Source organism: Podarcis raffonei, chromosome 18 (assembly GCF_027172205.1).
Source record: "Podarcis raffonei isolate rPodRaf1 chromosome 18, rPodRaf1.pri, whole genome shotgun sequence".
In the NCBI taxonomy this organism is placed as follows: domain Eukaryota; kingdom Metazoa; phylum Chordata; class Lepidosauria; order Squamata; family Lacertidae; genus Podarcis; species Podarcis raffonei.
The window spans coordinates 12,147,459-12,166,320 of record NC_070619.1 but is presented as its reverse complement, the minus strand read 5'-3'; the positions used below and the strand labels follow the sequence as shown (position 1 = coordinate 12,166,320).

The 18,862-nt window shown below is 54.6% G+C and overlaps 2 protein-coding genes across 2 annotated transcripts in view; both read right to left on the bottom strand.

Annotated features, from left to right (window-relative positions):
* Positions 1–2,552: 2,552 nt before the first annotated feature.
* Positions 2,553–7,891, bottom strand: SLC35E1 (solute carrier family 35 member E1). The gene is made up of 6 exons (XM_053372337.1): positions 7,396–7,891; positions 5,992–6,062; positions 5,026–5,163; positions 4,151–4,276; positions 3,254–3,499; positions 2,553–2,910 (listed from the first exon to the last, which is right to left on the bottom strand). Exons 1-6 carry the CDS (start codon positions 7,847–7,849, stop codon positions 2,653–2,655), a joined length of 1,293 nt encoding a protein of 430 aa, XP_053228312.1. The 5' UTR covers positions 7,850–7,891; the 3' UTR covers positions 2,553–2,652.
* Positions 7,892–10,205: 2,314 nt separating this feature from the next.
* The window catches only part of MED26 (mediator complex subunit 26), a 9,322-nt gene continuing 665 nt past the window's right edge, over positions 10,206–18,862 (bottom strand). Inside the window, exons 2-3 of the mRNA XM_053372336.1 lie at positions 15,964–16,038; positions 10,206–13,149 (exon numbers count right to left, since the gene is read on the bottom strand). Coding sequence (XP_053228311.1) covers positions 11,485–13,149; positions 15,964–16,038 — 1,740 coding nt within the window. The 3' untranslated portion in view covers positions 10,206–11,484. The remainder of the gene's footprint in view (positions 13,150–15,963; positions 16,039–18,862) is intronic.

Sequence of the window (18,862 nt, the reverse complement as noted above, 5' to 3'; positions counted from 1 at the left end):
AGGAGGGAACGCTGTTGCTAAAAACATGTACACCTGCACCTATCGATTAAGAAACTTCCCTCCGGAAATCGCCCGCATAATTTACAAATGACCGAGGCTCCGGTCCGGAGTTTCTCAAACTTGGGTCGGTCCCTGGCTGTGGTTGGACTACAACTCCCATCGTCCCTGACCACTGGTCCTGCTAGCTACGGATGATGGGAGTTGTAGTCTGTTTGGAAAACAGCTGCAAGGCACCAGGTTGCCTCTGGAGAGGCAGGAGACGGATTGGAGTATTCGTTTTGGGGGCAGAGGCAACTAATAAACTGCTCTGCCATTTCCCTCCTGAAGATGCTGATTTTAGACAAGAGGGAATCCCCCCTGCCCAAGTCCTGGACCTGACAGCCTCCACACACCCCATTACACCTCGCCCATCGCTTTCTCCCAGGCCACCTGAGACCGGGGGGGGGGGGGGCCCTTTGGCCATGAAAGGACCACCGGCCCCACACCTCCAACTGGCCACAAAGGAAGTCTTTGCACCTCACAGCCAGGTCGCCAGGGAAAGGAAGTAGAGTGGGGAATCAAACTTCGGTTAATTTCGCAAAAATAAAACACGATGCTCCGTAGACGCAGAGATTTTGAAAAGCAGATTATCGACGATTCTACTCTGAACAAGACCCTTCACCCCAGGCGGTGGTTTTGCTTCTTCGGGGAAGGGGCAGAGGTTTCACGACACGCTCCAAACCAAATAAAACGGCAACATCCGGGCAGAATATATATATGTACAAGGACTCAAGCGCTCCGCCTTCCCTCCCCTTACAGATATAACACACTCAACATGCAAACACGCTGCTCCCGAAGCAAACGGGCCGAGGGGCGGCAAAAGAACCGGAACTGCCGCAGGGCTGGGAAAACCCCCCATTTCTGATGGGGCAATGACGTGGGCTTTGACAGCTGGATGTGGGGCTAGCGGAGACTTCGGGGGGCAACTGGGGCAGGCAAGCCATTCCTGAAGAGTTGCTCGCCTTGGGGAGAGGCGAGCTCTGAATGGGAAAAGCTCGGCGCCATGTCTGGTGTCCTGCTCTCCCAAGAAGGGATCTCGCCATCGCCGAGAGAGGGGAAGAAACCCGCCAGATGAAGCGAGAGGATGTTATCTGTGGGGAAAGGCACAAAATTTGCCCACATCGGGGCCCCCCGCTGCCTCGAAGAGCAGCTGCTCCCCACCTACGGCTTGCTCCCTCTGCTCTCTGAGCTGCTTGCCGAAATGAGACTCTCATTTTTTGGGGTGTGTACGTATTAGAAAGTAGAAAGCAAAACAGAGAGGGCAGGCGTGAAACTGTTCCCCTGCTTGTGTCCAAGGCCGAGGAAGAGGGCTGGTCTCTTGAGACCTCCTGTTCTGGGGTCTCCAAAGCTTCCCCCCTCCTCTTTCCCTTTGGCCAAGACAGAAACATGATTACAAAACTCAGGCAAAGAGAGCCACTCATTTCAGACAAAGCCCCAATGGGAGAAACAGCTCCAGGACGCAGGAGAAGGCAGAGGAGGGGTCTGTGTTGGACAGCGAAGGTGCAAATGGGATGAAACCGTGCAGAGAATTACGCACGGATTTATTTTAAAAGGGGTTTCCGGCTTGGACATTTTAACGGCCCCACCCACAGTGGATCCCCTTTGGAAGGCCGGGGAGGAAAAAACCAAAATGGCTCCGAATCTTCCCTGTTGCCCAGTGCTACTTCGCAAACACACGGCCAGCCCTACTCAGAGTTAACGGGCCCGGCAAATCCATTCATTTTTAAGGGGTGAAATGTCGTTTTGCAACCCCAAACCCCTTTCCTAAATGAGCAGTTTTGCTGCAGGCGGGGACGTCTTAATAGTGTTCCTAGACCTCATGATTTAAAAAACAGGATCGGGGCGTGAGCAGGGAGAGGGAACGCTTAAGAAGCGTATCTCTAAATTTGTCACACGTCGCTTGGCGGAACATGATTATTATTTTAAAATAGATGGCTGCTCTCTCTCCGTATCTCTTTGCGACGGTCACAAGCCGGAGCAGAAGGCAGCTACAAACTCGACTGCACACACACACACACACACACACACACACACACAAACAAAACCTCGCAACGGCTGCGGGATACAAGAAGCGGCCTGCTCCTCCGCAGGGAGGAGAGGAAGACGCTTCTTGCAAATTGCACTTTGAAAACAGCAGCAGAGCTCGGCCTCAGCCGACCCGGAACCTCGCAGGGGGCTTTGCGGGTGCTGATGGGTGTCTGAAGAGCCCCGAGGGGACCAGGTTGGCAAAGGCCGGCGCGGCTGCCAGACAAAGCAACCGAAACAATAAAAAAGTTAGAGTGCAACCCAAATGAAAACAAAACAAAAATCCGTAATTGGGAAAAGGAAAAATAGAATACTGGCCATCTTTCTGCTGCCCCCATCGGGTTCAGGGGCAACCAGAGGCCCAAGTTGGGCTTGGGGGGCTCAGCCGCAATCCGCACCCGTGTCCCTGGGCAGAAAGTTGATCAGCATGCAGCTGCCCTCCTCCTCCTGTTCCAAGTGCACACACGGTCCTCCTCTCCTCCTGCTCACAGGGAGTCCCGGCCCACAAACATACACTCCCAAGTGCTTGAGGACCCTTCCCCGTCCTCAGAGAGTCCCGGGTTCTGCCGGCCGGGACCCAGCCTCTCGCTAGATGTCGTAGCGGCTGGAGCTGTACATCGCGGGGTAGTTCTGCCGGCTGTACTGGAAGTGGTCGGCCAGGACGCCGCCACCTCCCCCTCCCCGGTTGCCGTACTGGAAGTCCCCTCCGTGGTGGTGCAGGAAGGAGGAAAGTCCGTTCTGGGTCTTCTCCGGGGGGCTCCTGTGGCGCTCCAGGCCGCCGGGGAGGTCTCCCGTCGTGACGGGCAGCAGCTGCTTCTTCCTCTCCTGGTTGGCGTCGTATTTGGTCTGCGGGGAGAAAAGCGCTTTCTGTCAGGCTCCCTTTCGGAGAACCAGGAGGTTTCCCCCAAAGGTCATCCAGCCCAACCCTCTATATGAATATATATTCTATATATTAAAAAAGAGAATGGCAAACACAAAAACGTGAAATACACAATCAAAATAAAAACAAGAATAAGGGGGATCAGATGAATGGACAGCGAAGGTCACAGACGGTAATCGGCTACAAAGGCAACCCTCTCCCTCCCTCCCTCCACTGTCAGAGACAGTATACTGGGGAATCGCGAGCAGGAAGTGCTGCCTTCCCCACCCAAAAAAAGAGGCGCCCTTTTGGCTCTCCGCCGAGGCCTACCTTGTTGTACAAGAAGACTCCCAGGATGGCTGTCATCATTCCCAGGACGTTGGTCGAGGTCACGGGGTTTCTGAGCATGAGCAGAGAGACGCTGATGACCGTGATCCTCTTGGTGGCGTTGGCGACTGAGTAGCTCAGGGGGCTGATGAGGTTGAGGATGCTGAAGGCGATGACGTTCTGGGCGAAGTTGCAGAAGCCGCTGATGGTGAGCAGAAGCAGGGTCCACGGCCAATGGGCCATTGAGCTCTGCAAGGGAGGCAGGGTTCAAGGGACAGCGGGGAGTTTACCCGCCAGCCCCTCGGTCACTCCTGGAGGCTGTCAAGACTCCGGTAGGAATAATAATAATAATAATAATAATAATAATAATAATAATAATAATAATTTATTACTTATACCCCACCCATCCACTCAGCCACTCTGGGCAGCTTCCAACAGAATATTAAAAGCACAATAGAACATCAGACATTACAAACTTCCCTAAACAGGGCTGCCTTCAGAAGTCTCCTAAAAGACAGGTAGTTGTTTATTTCCTTGACACCTGGCATTCCTGAGGGTGGGTGCCACCACTGAGAAGGCCCTCTGCCTGGTTCCCTGTAACCTCACAGGGGGGGAACCGCCAGAAGGCCCTCGGGAGATGGACCCCGGTGTCCAGGGTGGAGACGCTCCTTCAGGTCTACTGGGCCGTTCAGGGCTTTCAAGGTCAGCACCAACCCTTTGAATTGTGCTCGGAGACGTCCTGGGAGCCAATGTGGGTCTTTCAGGACCAGTGTTATATGGTCTCCATTCCCAGTCCACAGTCTGGCTGCCACATTCTGGAGTAGTTGCAGTTTCCGGGTCACCTTCAAAGGTAGCCCCACGTAGAGGAAGGGAAAGGACCTCCCTGCCCCGGGAACTCACCAAGTCGTTCTCGACCAGGAAGGCGGAGAGGTCGACCAGGACCCAGGTGGGGATCATGAAGAAGACCGCGTGGCAGCCCAGAATGTTCAGCAAGCGCAGGTGGTGGATCCGGGAGTCCCTCAGCACCTGCAAGGACGGAGAAAGAGATCAGGGAGGGGCACTTTCGACTTGCTTCCCCCTCCTGCTCAGCACCCACAGGGAAAAAGAGGCCGGTCTCTGTTTCAACACAGAGCGCTGCCTCGCTCGCTTCCACTGGGAAAAGGAGGATGGGGCAGTTGTGCGAGATGGCTTGTAACGAACGTGTTCTAACAGATCATTTTCCCCAAAAGGACCAGGGGCATTTCTCCTAGGAATAATGGAGTTGTGCATTCCGTTTGTATATACAGCAGAACCGTTCGATTTCCGATAAACGCTCGACAACTGAGGCGCAGCGGGTGGGTAGCAATTTCAACGGAGAAAAAAACCTGCTTTGGAAGCAGTTTGATTTCCGAGGCGAGTTCGAAAATGGAAACAACTACGTCCGGGTTATCGGCGCCCAGGTTCCGAATTGTTCGGCTCCCGAGACGCTCGAAAACCGAGGTTAGGGGCATCTTGGATCTTACAGGCTCAAAAATGGAGGGGTGCAAGGATGGTAACGCTCTAGACTCTAGAATACGATGCCTATTATCTTCCACAAATCACCACCACCACCACCAGGGCACCACTGGTTCTTCTGCAACCCAAGCGCCAGTGCGATTTAGCCGGAATGGGCAGGGGCTGGTTTTGGGCTGGCAAAAGACTCCCAGGCCCAAGGCACCCATTCCGGTTTCTGTCCCTGAGGCCGGTGGCGCAGCTGTCCCTGCCGAGCAGAACGCGAGAGGCAACGTGGACGGTACCTTTTTGGAGAAAATGTTCTGGAGGGAGAAGCAGAGCGTGGCAGCCAGGGCACTGATGAGCCCCCATGTGTCGAAGGACAGCTCTGTGACCGTGGCCAGCAGGACGCCCCCGATGATGGGGATGAGGGATAAGTACACCTGGGGGGAGGAAGGAGGGGAAAAGCACTTCAGGTGGGAAAGAAGGGCCCTGAAGTCGCCATCCCAAAGATAATAATAATAACTTGTTTGTTGTACCCTGCCCCCCTGACTCGGTTTCCCCAGCCACTCTGGGCAGCTCCCAACAGAATATTAAAAACACGATAAACATCAAACATAAAAAACTTCCCTAAACAGGGCTGCCTTCAGATGCCTTCTAAAAGTTGTGCGGTTCTTTATCTCCTCGACATCGGACAGGAAGACATTCCACATGGCGGGCGCCACCACCGAGAAGGCCCTCCACCTGCTCCCCTGTAACCTCACTTCTCGCAGGGAGGGAACCGCCAGAAGGCCCTTGGGAGGAGGACCCCGGTGTCCGGGGTGGAGATGCTCCTTCAGGTATACTGAAGCTGTTTAGGGCTTTAACCGTCAGCAATAACCCTATGAATTGTGCTCGGAAACGTCCCGGGAGCCAATGTAGGTCTTTCAGTACTGGGAGAATATGGTCCCAGTGGCCGCACCCAGTCACCAATCTGGGAGGTGCCTTCTAGATTAGTTGGTCACCTTCAAAGGGAGCCCCCCCCATAGAGCGCATTGCAGCAGTCCCAAGTGGGAGATAACCAGAATATGAACCACTGCGGAGTTAGACAACCGCAGTGGAGACAGAATTGACCTGCACCTGCATGGACAGCAGTGAGTCCAAAATGACCCCCAGGCTGTGCACCTGGTCCTTCGGGGGCAGACTGACCCCATTCAGGGCCAGGGAGTTTGTCTGCAGAAAGAAGGGTGACGTTTCGCCCACCGTTCCTCCTCCCTCCTCCTCCCTCTTACCTTGGTTGTCTGCTTCTCCTTCATGATGATTCTCGACAGCAGCACCACCCAGATCGGCATCGTCGCTTTGACTGAAAGGAGAAGGAGGTTAGAGAGGCAGAGCGGAGCCGGAAGAGAAGGCTGGCGAGGAGGAACGCAGGGAGCTGTAGCTCCATCAAGCACAGGACTGTCTACACCAACTGGTAGCAATGGCTGTGCAGGTTCTCAGGCAGGAATCTCTGCCAGTCCCAGCTGGAGGTGGGGGCTAGGATTGAACCCGGGACTTCTGCATGCAGAGGACAGAAGCCCATGGGAAACACGAGGGAGAATGACCGCACAGAGTGAGTCTTCACAAGGGACCCCAAAACCAAAGCGGGCAGGAAGCCACCCAATATTTCAGCACCTTACTTGGGTTGTATCCCATCTAAGAGATTTACGCAGAGCAAACACAGTGAGATGAATGGGCATAATGTGGTCCTGTCCAATAGGTTTAATAAATAAAATACCCAAGAGCTTGACAAATGCTAGATTTGACCCACTATTTATTACTGTGGTTAACAGGACAATGCTTTTTCTTTCCCCCCCAAAAGAAATTAAACACGAAACACCCTCAAACCAATGATTTCAATGCGGCCGGAAGCAATATCTTTCCGTTTCTTCCAGCTGCTGTTCAGTTACACATAATGTTCGCAAGGAGAGGGCTGGCACCAAGAAGGCCCTGTCATGGGCTGGTGGCATTGAAAGCCCCAGATCTGCCATTCTAGGATCAACTTCTTTCTTTATTTCCAGGCACTCTGCACATTCCCAGGAGCAGAGGACCTGCCCCCTTTGTAGGGCTGGACTAGATGATCATGGGGGTGCCCTCCCAATTCTGCCATTCTAGCACCAACTTCTGTCTTTCTTTCCAGGCACTCTGCACATTCCCAGGAGCAACAGGGCGCGGAGGGCCTGCCCCCTTTATAGGGCTGGACTAGATGATCGTGGGGGTGCCCTCCCTATTCTACAATTCTAGCACCAACTTCTTTCTTTCCAGGCACTCTGCACATTCCCAGGAGCAAGGGACCTGCCCCCTTTATAGGGCTACTCTAGATGATCGTGGGGGTGCCCTCCCTATTCTGCCATTCTAGCATCAACTTCTTTCTTTCCAGGCACTCTGCACATTCCCAGGAACAGAGGATCTGCCCCCTTTATAGGGCTGGACTAGATGATCATGGGGGGTGCCCTCCCAATTCTGCCATTCTAGCACCAATTTCTGTCTTTCTTTCCAGGCACTCTGCACATTCCCAGGAGCAGAGGACCTGCCCCCTTTGTAGGGCTGCACTAGATGATCGTGGGGGTGCCCTCCCAACTCTGCCATCCTAGGACCAACTTCACCCTCCCTCCCTCCCTCGCCAGGCCCTCTGCCCATGCCCCGGAGCCCCGTACCGGTGTGGGCGTAGGAGACGGGCACCCTCCAGAGGGAGACGTGGGCGGAGACGGAGGCCAGGTACTTCCCGAAGGCGAGCGGGAGGATGAGCCTGGGGTAGGCGCGCGGGGGCAGCTGGGCGGGGCTGGCGGCGGGCACGCGCCAGGCGCGCAGCAGGGGGGGCAGCAGCGCCACCAGGCCCAGCACGTGGCAGAGCGAGACGGTGACGGGCCGCGGGAAGGCGCCCAGCAGCACCTTGTTCACCACGTTGCCGCCGGCGCTCAGCGCGTACCAGGCCAGGCACAGCGCGGGCACGCGGAAGACCCCCGGCGGCGGGGGCGCGCCTCCTCCTCCTCGGGGGCGGGGCGGCGGGGGCGCGCCCGGGGGCGGCGGGGACGCGCCGGGAGGGAGGGGCGACGGGGAAGGGGCGAGCAGGGCCGGCGGAGGCAGCAGCGGCGACGAGGACGACGCCATCCCGAGCCGGATCCGGCCCCTTTCGGCCGCCGCTCGCTCCCCGGCGCGCTCCGCCGCGTCACTTCCGCCCGGCGACGGAAGCGGACGTGGCTACGGGAGCCGAGCGGGGACAAGCGGCCGGAAGATGTGAGTGGCCACGCCCACAAGGGGCGGGGACTGAAGGAGGTAGGTTGTTGCGTCAGAGGCCGCGCCCACAAAGGGGCGGGGCCTGGGAAAGAGAGGGCGGGGCCTGGGATGCCCTGCTGCTGTTCCTCTTCCTGCTATTATTATTTTATGCATTTTCAATATTTTTATATACATGACTTACATTTAATCATTATTAGTCCTTTCTCCCTGGGCAAGGATTCTTATCGGTATAATAAATATAATAATAATAATAAACAAATGATAAATTTATTTATTATTATTGTATTATTTATGCATTTTCAATATAATAATAATAATAATAATAATAATAATAATAATATCCCAACAGAATATTAAAAACACGACAAAGCATCAAACATTAAACACTTCCCTAAACAGGGCTGCCTTCCGATTTCTTCTAAAAGTCAGGCAGTTGTTTATGTCCTTGACATCTGATGGGAGGGCGCCACCACTGAGAAGGCCCTCTGCCTGGTTCCCTGTAACCTCACTTCTCACTGGGAACCGGCAGAAGGCCCTCAGAGCTGGACCTCCGTATCTGGTATGGAGACAATCTTGTTTGGCTACGAGTGATTGCCAAAGAAGATATACGACTTACATTTATCTGTATTAGTCCCATTTCCCCGGGCGAGTATTAGTATTATTATTATTATTTAGGCATTTTCAATATTTTGATATATACAACCTACATTTATCTTTATTTGTCCTGTCTCCTTAGACAAGTATTCTTCTTCTTATTATATTATGTGTATACAGTACTATATCTGCAGGTCTCAGGGTGGTTCACTACGTAAGCCCTGGGACCTTCCACTGTGTTTCCCAAACTTGGGTCTCCAGCTGTTTTTTGAACCAGGCGCATTCTTCATTGCAGTGCAAAGACCCCCCCCCCAAATGGATTCAAGGCATGCAGTGTTCAATTAAAATTAGCGAGAGACCACAAGGGGCAAAAATATAGCCACTGGCCCTTCTTGATTCTGCTCCCTGAACTGGGTACCACCGCAATGCAGGGTAGAAGCCCCCCCCAGTGGTGAAAAAGAGGGGCGAGGGCTCTCCTCTCTTTGCTTTCCTTGCCCTGCTGCAGTGGTTTTAACAACTGAGAATGTGCAGAAGTTCCACAGAGGAAAAACTTAATATGCCAAGGAGGTAAAAATGCGGGGGGGGGGGTGAAGCTTCAGTTGCTGGATTTGTGCACAGAAACTGGTCCCAAATAAGGCTCGGAGGTGGTGAGGTGCACTTGCATTAAAAATAAATAAATCACTTACTTGGAAACCAGCCGCCTTGTTAATCGCAAACCCCTTTTGACTAAAAGAAAATTTTTAATAAAAAAAAAATCAGTTCCTTTGGCACTGAAGTCCAAAAACAAATTTGCACACGTCCCGTCTTCACAAACTTGCTCAAAGGAGACAGAGTCGTACCTTGGTTTTCAAAGGCCTTGGGAGTCGAATGTTTCGGCTCCTGGGCGATCGAAAACCGGAAGTGATTGTTCTGGTTTTCGAACGTTCTTTGGAACGTCCAGCACGGCTTCTGCGGCTTCTGACTTCCTGCAGGCAATCAGAAGCAGCGCCTTGGTTCCCAAACATTTTTGGAAGTCGAACGGACTTCCGGAACGGATTCCGTCTGACTTCCAAGGTACCACTGTATTTCTAAAACCAGAAAAATAGCAAGGGAAGTAACCTTCTGGATGTTATCATTGGGACTCCCAGCCAGAAGGGCCAGCGGTCAGGGATTATGATGTTCCTGGACCAACATCAGAAGGACCAAAGGCTCCGACCCATCCCAGTTCTATAGATTGTAGGTAATTGACATGGTCCCCCTCTCTGGAGGTTATTGGACTACAACTCCCAGCACCCCCAGCCAGTAAGAGAGGGTGGGAGTTGTAGCCCACTGACACCACGCTGTAGGCTCAGGAGCATCAGGGGGCGAAACGCACATCTCCTTGTTCTTTCTGTACTGCCCTCGCCAGGCGCTTTAGACTACAACTCCCAGCAGCCAGGGCTGATGGAAGCAGCAGGCCGGCAACAGCTAGGGAGCAAGCACACGCTACACCTGGGTTGTGGGAATACTACAACTCCCAGGACTGGCGGTCAGGGATGATGGGGACTGTAGTCCAGAATCAGCCGGAGACTCGAGTCCTCCGGCTACAGGAAGCTGCCTTACTCAAGTTGGCCAACTTTCCGGGAACTTCCCTTTTTTCAAAAACGACAGCCTGTGCTTTTGTGCAAATTTTTGTTTTATTTCCACATGTATATCACAACGTGTCCACTTAAAGGACCAATAGCAAAGTTGCTCCCTTCTGCGTCCCAGGAACGCAGAAGTCTAGGATAGTTACTGTACATTCACTAAGGCTCTGTTTCGCTTTTGCAAGTCGCGCTTCTTCTTTTTCTTCTTCTCCCTCTCTTTTTTTAAAATTTTTTTGTGATAGATCTCCGTAAGGCAAACAAATTATCTAAAAAGGAATGGTAACAAGTGTATTTTCCAGCATTGCAGAACAGGCTTCCCCAATCTCTCTCCCTCTCCCCTCCTTTCACAGGACAAAAGTAGCACCCTCTGTACGGTTTGGATTTTGCCTTTTTTTAACGTGGGGGGCAGCGGAGGAGAGAGGGTTCCCCCCCTTGCCTCTCCCTAAAAATGTGCAGAAAGAATTCCGGGAAGACACACTCAGGCTGGCGAAGGGTAGCGGTGCAGCATTTCTTAGGCTGAAGCCAAAGATCTGATTAGACCCCACCAAGAAAGGAGGAAGGAAGGAAGGGGTATTTGTCGAATGCTAACCTGAAGGTGGGCACTACCTCCTGCCTACCCTGGCAGACTGGCACCCCTCACCGCAAACCACACGCCTTTTTCTGGAGACAGATGTGACGCCAGGAAGAACTACTGACCACAGGATTTTTGCACAGTTTCATCTCAAACCATCTCACTGTTGTTATTATCATCCTTACTCCCTTTCCAAGAAAAAAACAAACAAAATCGGGGACAAAAATAAATAGGCTACGGCTACTCTTCGTTAAAACCTCCTGCTTCCTGCCATTCCTCTCCCTGCCTCCTGCCTGCCCTCGGATTTCGGCACCCGCCAATCACTGGAAATAATTTTCACCTTTCGAAACGAAAAATAAAATAAAATGAAAACCCTAACACTTTTTTTTCTTTTTGTGTTTTTTTCAGAGCTGGCTGGCTAAGAGTTTGGAACTCTTTCCGTTGCCTCTGTTTAAATCAAACCTCTGTTCTGCGCCTCCTCCCGCTTTGCAATTTTGTTAGTAGACTGGTAGCAGCACTTCACAAAAAAAGAAAAGAATAATTAGGAAGAAACCTAGGGAAGAAGGAACTGCCGGGGTCCAGCTCTCTCTCTCTCTCTCTCCCCCTCCCTCCCTCTCTCTTTCTCTCTGCTGGATGAGCCTTTTTTTCAGCACAACGGGGGGCGGAGGGGTGGGCAGCCGTTGCCGCCGCCCCCGCCTGCTGGCACCGAACTGCCCCTTGCGTCAGAAGCACCCCGGCGCTCAGTCCAGGCAGACGTAAGGCAGGACGTTGAGGCGCCCGTCGTCCCCGTGCGGGTCGAGGGATATTCCCTGCGTCCAATCATACCAGTTACCCTGTGTGTCGTAGCAACCATTCACGCCCGGCCAGTGGTGGCCGCAAATCCTGTCGAGGTCGCCCCGCGTCACCTCCCGGGTCACCCCGGGCAAGTCCGTGGGCTTGCTGTGGGGCGCCAGGACGTGGGTCTTGCGGGCGTCCCGGCGGGTGCTCTCCTCCTGCTTCAGGTACTCGGACATGAAGTAGTGAGCGCCCGGAGTCTGTACCCCGGAAGAGGAGAGCAAGCTGCTCTGCCGGTTCAAATAGGACTGGATAATCTCGTTCCGGGACAGCTCCTTCCAGTTGGTCTGCTCAAAGGGGCTCTGCAGGGGGGGCTTGGGCTCGGCGGCTTCCCCTGCGCCTGTCCTGTGCTGCTGCTCGGGGAGAGCGGGCGGGTGGGCCGCCGAGGGCAAGGAGTCCCTCTGCGCCAGGGGCTTGATCTCGCCCGTCATGGGGTCAAAGGTCAGCCGCCGCTCCTTTTTTAACCGCACCGGCTTGACCCCCCCTTCCAGCGCCTGCCCGTCCAAGTTGACCACGTAGTCCTTGGGCCGGTACTTCTTCTTCTTCTTGCTGTCCGACCCCGAGGCGGCGCCGTCGCTGTCCGCCCGGCATGCGTCCGGCGAGAAGCCTGCCAGCAAGGGCTCCGCCAGGAGGGGGCCCGCCCCGCTGCTCAGAGGGGGCCCCGCCGTCAGCCGGCCTGCCGGCGCCTCCTGGATGCCGTGCAGGGGCGTCTCCAGCCCCGCCTGCGGATGGGCCTCCAGCCGCTTCTCCAGCGCCGGCTGCACGAGGGCAGGGGGCGACAAGGGAGCCCCGGTGGGAGTGTCCGGGACGGGTGGTGGCCTCGTCGGCGAAGGGGCAGGCGGCAAGCCCTTGGGCGAGTAGGTGGTGTGCTGCCGGGAAAACGTTTCCGCCCGAACGTGCCTGGGGCTGAAAGAGGAGCAGCGGGGGCTCTTGGGCTGGCCGGCTGCGGGCGCCTCCTCCTTCTCCTGCTGGACCAGCAGCGCCACCTTCAGCAGGGACGAAGCAGAGGGCTTGAAGAGACCCGGGGAGCTGGTGTGGGGGCGCACCGCGTTGATGGGGATCTTGCTGAGCTTGTCGCCCTCGACCAGCTCGGCGGGCAGGCCGGCGTCCGGCGGGCTGGGGAAGCTGTCCGGGCTGCTGCCCCCGATCCCATTCGTCGGGGGCGGCGAGGAGTTCTGTAACACTTCGAAGCAGGCCTTGGAGGCCTTCGGCAGAGGCAGGAGAGGCGCCCCCGCCAGGCCATCGCGCGGCTCCCCCCGCCTCTTCCGGGCTGCCGGCTTCTCCGCCAACTGCTTCGGGGAGTGCAGCTTCTGGACGTCGTTCCGGACCTTCGCATCTTGCGTGGGCTTCTGCCCGACCCCCGCCGGAGGAGTCTCCACCCGGCAGTTGTGGGCCCCGCCGCCGTTGGCAGACCCCGGCGGGTTGGACGGCCCCCTGGCGGCCCCCTCGCTGGGCGCCCCCGGCTCAATCAGCTTCTGCCAGTTCCGCAGCAGCTTCTTAGCCCGCTTGGCCAGCTCCACATTCTCGGTTTTCTTCCTCACGTCGTTGATGAGTTTCCCCAGCCGCGTCTCCTGTGGAGTTTTTTTGGGGAAAGGAACAAGAGAGAAAAGTGGGGAGGGAATGTTACTTTGCAAGATATCTGCATACTGCATCACCCCACCTTCAGCGGCCAGATGTTTCGGACTACAGGTCCCATCGTCCCCAGCCGGTGTGGCCAAATGGAACCGGGGCTGATGGGAGTTGTTTTCCAAAACACAAGGGAGGTGCCGGGCTGGCAAAGGCTCCCATGCACCTGTCAAAAGCAGCAGGAGGCAGCTTCTCCTGTCCCAGGAAGGTCTCCCTCCAATAAGAGGAATTTGGAGTCTGAGTGGGTGGCTACCTGTGACACATGTGGACACACAGCACCCTATGACAGAGGTTTTCAACCTTTCTGAGTCCACGGCTCCTTGAGCAACTACATTCTTTCTGCGGCACCCTGGTGGGGCTCAGTAGCCCAGTTATGTCACCCCTTGCCTGCAGAGCTGGCAGCCTCACCCTTTTCCAAACACCCTCCCTTGGGGAGTGTTCCCTCTGCCTCCTCTCCTCAAGGCAGAGAGGGCATCCGAGGAGCGAGGGACAGAGGCCAGTGTTGCCCATGGCACCCCTGACCATAATTCGAGGCACCCCAGGGTGCCACAGCACCCTGGTTGAAAACCGCTGCTCTATGAGCGGGGAGGCGCACTACCAAGAAGGGTCAATGGTTGCACAAGTGTGTTGATATGCACACTGGTGCGGTGGAGATTTTGCCAGAAATTAGCTGCTGCCTTATTTTCCCTGTGGATTCCTCCCCCCCCTCAATTCTAAGGAGCTCCTCAGTTGAGAAAATTACTCTATAACTTAATGAATGGCAAAGAGAATCGGACAACTGGAAGCAATCATAAGTCAGGATCCAAGTTGCTGCCACCTCTTCCCACAGATTATATAGCCATGCTAGAATTAAAAGCTTTCAGCACTTCCACTTTTCAAAATCTACGCAGTGTAAAGGAAAGACCTGCCGCTGTGGTGTCTTAAAACACACCGTTAATACAGTCGTACCTCGGAAGTCGAACGGAAACCGTTCCGGAAGTTCGCTCGGCTTCCAAAACATTTGGAAACCAAGGCGCAGCTTCCGATTGGCCGCAAGAGGAAGCTCCTGCAGCCAATCGGAAGCTGCGTCTGATGTCCGGGTTCCAAAGAATGGTCGCAAACCAGAACACTCACTTCCGAGTTTGCGGCGTTCACAAACCAAGGTACGACTGTACTAAATAATAATAATAATAATAATAATAATAATAATAATAATAATAATAATTATAGAAACAAAGCTTTCAGTTTGACTGCAGTATCAACACACCAAGTGTCTTTTTGCTGAAACAAACATTTCAGTTCGTTTGGGCAGTCTGGGGACTGAGCTCATAAAACGAACAAGACAAACTCTCAGCTTTGTCCTGCTAAATATTTCAGCCAACTAAATCAAACCCACCAAATCAGGGGAGTGGGTAAGTTCTCCAGAAAACCCTCCTGCCAGTTTGCATGTCTCCTCAGCTCCCTACACAGAACAGGCCTCTCAAGACTGAGACAATCGCAAGCCCGCGAGGCTTGGAAAGAGAATTGCGAGCCATCTGGCATTTGCAGAAACGACCAGAGCGGCTAAGGACTGCAGCAACGCGAGGCAGCTGTGAAAATCAGTCTCCGTATCTCCGGCCGACGCTGGCACAGTGAGCACTGGGGACGCTTCCACGGAATTCCCCCGTTTGGAGGAGGCAGGTGGGCTGCAACGTGTTCGGACAAGCGGCCAACCCTCCCAGGGAGTCCCACAAGGCTGAGTCAGCTGTTCACCTCCCCCGGGTCTGGGGAAGGGGGTGCCACACAACTGCAGAGCTGTGTGAGGATGCTTGGAAACCCAGGAGATGTGTGAGGAAGACCAGGGCAGCCGAGAAGGCGCAGCCCGTACAAGTCCGCCGTCACGGGATACGGCGACCCATCATACTTGCTTAAAGCTGCAAAATGGTCAACATGTCAGTGTGGTTTTTTTTTGGGGGGGGGGGGAGAAAGCAGGCCATGCACCAGCCAACCCTTCAGACAGAAGCCAAACCAGCAAAGGTCCTGGCAACTACAATTTTGGGGTTTGCTAGCAAGGCCAGGCGGGAGCTCCTGCAGACCATAAACCTTGTGCTTACCCAAGGTCACTTCAAGGCTGGGTTAATTATGATGTGCTCTCTGAGGGGTTTTCCCTTGCATTTGACCCAGAAGCTGCAGCTGGTGCAGGATGCTGCAGCACGATTGCTGAACGTGAGCGAGGCCTTGTCGGCGCATAACTCCTGTGCTCAGACATCTGCTCTGGTTGCCCGTTTGCAACTGGGCCAAGTTCAAGGCGTTCCTATTTAGAGCCCTTTAACAATTTGGGACCAGTTTAGCTGTGAGATCACCTTACCCAACAGGTGGTCCCACTCGAACCCTTTGATAGGCGGAATTGGCACGGCTGCAGGTGCCTGTTCTGCACCCGAAAGAACCCAGTTTTTCAGAGAGGCAGTGTGGATCCTTTGGAACTCCCTGCCTATTGAGATCAAGCAGGCGCCTTCGCCGTACTCTTTCCAGCGCTTGCTAAAAACGGTCCTGTTTAGACAAGCCTGCTCAGATGCTTAGAAAGCTGAGATGATTTGAATCTATTTCAGCGCTTTAACTGTTATGCGTTTTAAAGCACGGTTGCGCATTTTGTTCTCTGTTTCACCCTTTTATCTTTTGTACACCGCTTCGGCGGTTTCCTTTTTGTTTTTACCATCAATGGAGAACAAATTTTAAGAAATAAAAATGAGTGCCGCCGTGCAGCTTTTGCTATTTCCACCAGGAGGTGAATGAGGACTCACCTCAAGGGCCTCTTTGGTGATGGGGTACCTCTCCAGGCTGGAGATCACTTCCAGTACTGCCACCATGTTACGAATCTGGAAGAGAAAGAGAGCAGTTAAATGTGAGGCTCTGGGCGGGAGCGTGCGCCAAACACCACGCACCCTGCGACGCTAGGAGAGCTCAGTGTAGACCTGCTGAAATGAATGGATCCGGCTGACTTTGAAGGCTGCCCCAACTCCCTCCGCTGCTGAGAGGCAAGTCCAGCCACCCAGCGAGTCAGAAGCCGAATGACAACCACCCTTTGCTTCTGGACTTGTGCCTCAATCACCAGTGGCGTTCACTGGCCGGGGTCGGGGTCCTTAAGAGGCTCCCAGTGGCACCCCATGCATCATAAAGTCACAGCGAGAACGGCAGAAATCGGCCCTGAAGACACTCTGCCAGTCCCTAAAAGTCAACATCTCTTCCTGCCATAGCCTGACTGGGTATGAAAACTGGCCTCTGCGGCCCTTAGCCTCCTTTAAAGGTCACCGAAGAGGAAGGGCCTTCTCTTCCAAGGTGCCTCCCCTGGAAGGCTCACCTGGAGAAAAACTTTCCCCCTTTTGCTCAGGGCTCTTTTAGGCGTCACCAGGCAAAGACACATCAAAAAGGGCTTTGCATGCAGAAGGGCTCGGGTCAGGCCCCACCCCCTGAAGGAACAACTCCAGTGCAGGGATGGAGCAAAGGACCCCCCCCCCGAGGCCGAAACCCTGGAGGACCACTGCCAGTCAGAAGGCAGAATAGAAAGAGAGAGAAAGACAGACAGACAGAGAGACCAAGGGCCTAGCTTCGCACAATGCATCTTCCTGTGTCCCCGGGCATCTTGCACGATTTCATCCCGTGCGAAAGATCTGAGGGGAATTGGGGGCGGGGGTTAAAGCGCAGGCAGCAGGCACAGAAAGCGTGAAGGGGGGAGTCTGCAGGGCGAGGGGGGGAAGGCGCAAGAGGAGCAGCCGTTCAGAAAGACGCAAGCCCGAGGGAGTGGCCGGTTTAAGCCCCTCTGCGCCAAGTGCGGCCAATGTGGTGGTGCTCATTCCAAAGGACCAGCAGCCGTCAAGGCGCAAGCAGAGGGGTGATGAGACCAGCAGGTGAGCGCAACCCCCCCCTTATACTATTAGGAGACATGTCTGCCCGACCCTACAGAAAACAGGGCCTCCTATACAAGCCCAAGGTAGTGCTCCCTGATAGCAAGACTCCACAAAGTGAACGCCATAAATGCAGGGCATGGAACAAGTGCCACCACGGACAGGTGGCGGGGGGCATGTGGGAAAGGGGGTGCAGCATTACATGGCAAGGAGGAGCCACAGTCTACAGCCGGGGTCTAAGCCACCGGGGCTTGGGGTACTGCTGCTCCCAAGTAACATGGAAAGGGGGTCAGACTGGCATGTGTTGGGGCCTGGAGCAGGAGCACAGGAAAGGACCCACTGGCAAGGAGATGAGGGGGGGGGGGAAGCACCTGCTGGCCTAATAAAACGGGAATGGGCCGGGGGGGGGGCAACTGCAAGCGGAAGGTCGAGCCCAGAGGATACATGTGGGGCTAATCATCCTGACTCCCCTTCTTTGCAGACCCGAGTGGGTGGAGAGGGAAAAGGAGGCCCAAGGGAAAACAAACCGGATACTTGGCATTTCAGCAGCAGAAGGGAGATTTTTACTTTTGCAGGATGAGATGGGAAGAAAGAAAAGAGGAAATTATGTTAGCAGGTGAGAAGCCCAGGGAGGAGGACGAGCTGGCAGAGGCGGCAGGAAACCCGTTGAAGGAGAGCCCAACGCCCCAGAGCAACGCCTTGCACTGGTGCAGGCCAGGTTGTCCACCCAGCTCGGCACTCCCTGCACAGACTGGCAGCAGCTCTCCAGGGTCCCAACCCAGGGGTCTTCCAAACCCGCACCTGGAGACACTGTAGTTCCACGAGCAAAGGGGATACCTTGCCACTGAGCAATGGCCCTTTCCTTAGAAATAAAAGCAAGATTCCTGACCTCGTGGCTCTCATTTCAGCTGGAAGCTGCTGCCTCACACTGTGTCATGCCATTGCTCCAGCCAACTCGACGTTGCCTATGATGACTGCAGGGCCCAGGGCTCACGGGTCCTACCTGGAGATCATTCTGCATTCGAGGCAGGCCCTCTGAGCTGCAGTCCTTCACCTCCGCGCCCGAGTCAGGCCACTGGGCCCCTAGAGCTCAGCACTGTCTCTAGACTGACCGGCAGCAGAGCAGCTGACCAGGAAATAATTCCCCAGCCTTCAGCGGAGACCTTCTGCATGCAAAGCAAGTGATCCACAGTACCAATGAGCCCTTCCCCACCCACCCCAGCCCTCCCCTCTCTTGCAACTTGCCCACTTACAGCAGGGATCTTCCATCTCTCTGCACCCAGGGCCTGCTTTTCACCAAACCATGCACCTGGGCACCCACTTCTCAACTCTCTCACCACAGACCTGCATGGCGACCCACCTTGCAGCAGGCCATGACCAGGGGCACAAAACACCAGTTGGGAGACCCCAGGTTTGGAGGACGCTATCAGCATCATTATTATTAGTTGGAGACCCCAAATTTAGAGGACATTAAGATCAATATTATTAGTTGGAGACCCTAGGTTTGAAGGACACGATTATCATCTTTATTATTAGCTGGCAGACCCCCAGATTTAGAGGACATGATTATCATCATTATTCGTTGGAAACCCCAGATTTGGAGGACACGATTATCATCTTTATTATTAGTTGGGAGTCCCCAGATTTGGAGGACATCGTTATCATTGTATGAGTGGGGTGGGTTTTCCCCTCAGGAACAACTCTTCCTTTAAAAGCCCAAGCCCAGAAACCAGGAAGGCAAGGCAGGTGAGAGACCCTGCCAGGGATGGCAGCAGCGATTATCATGGACTGGTGTGTG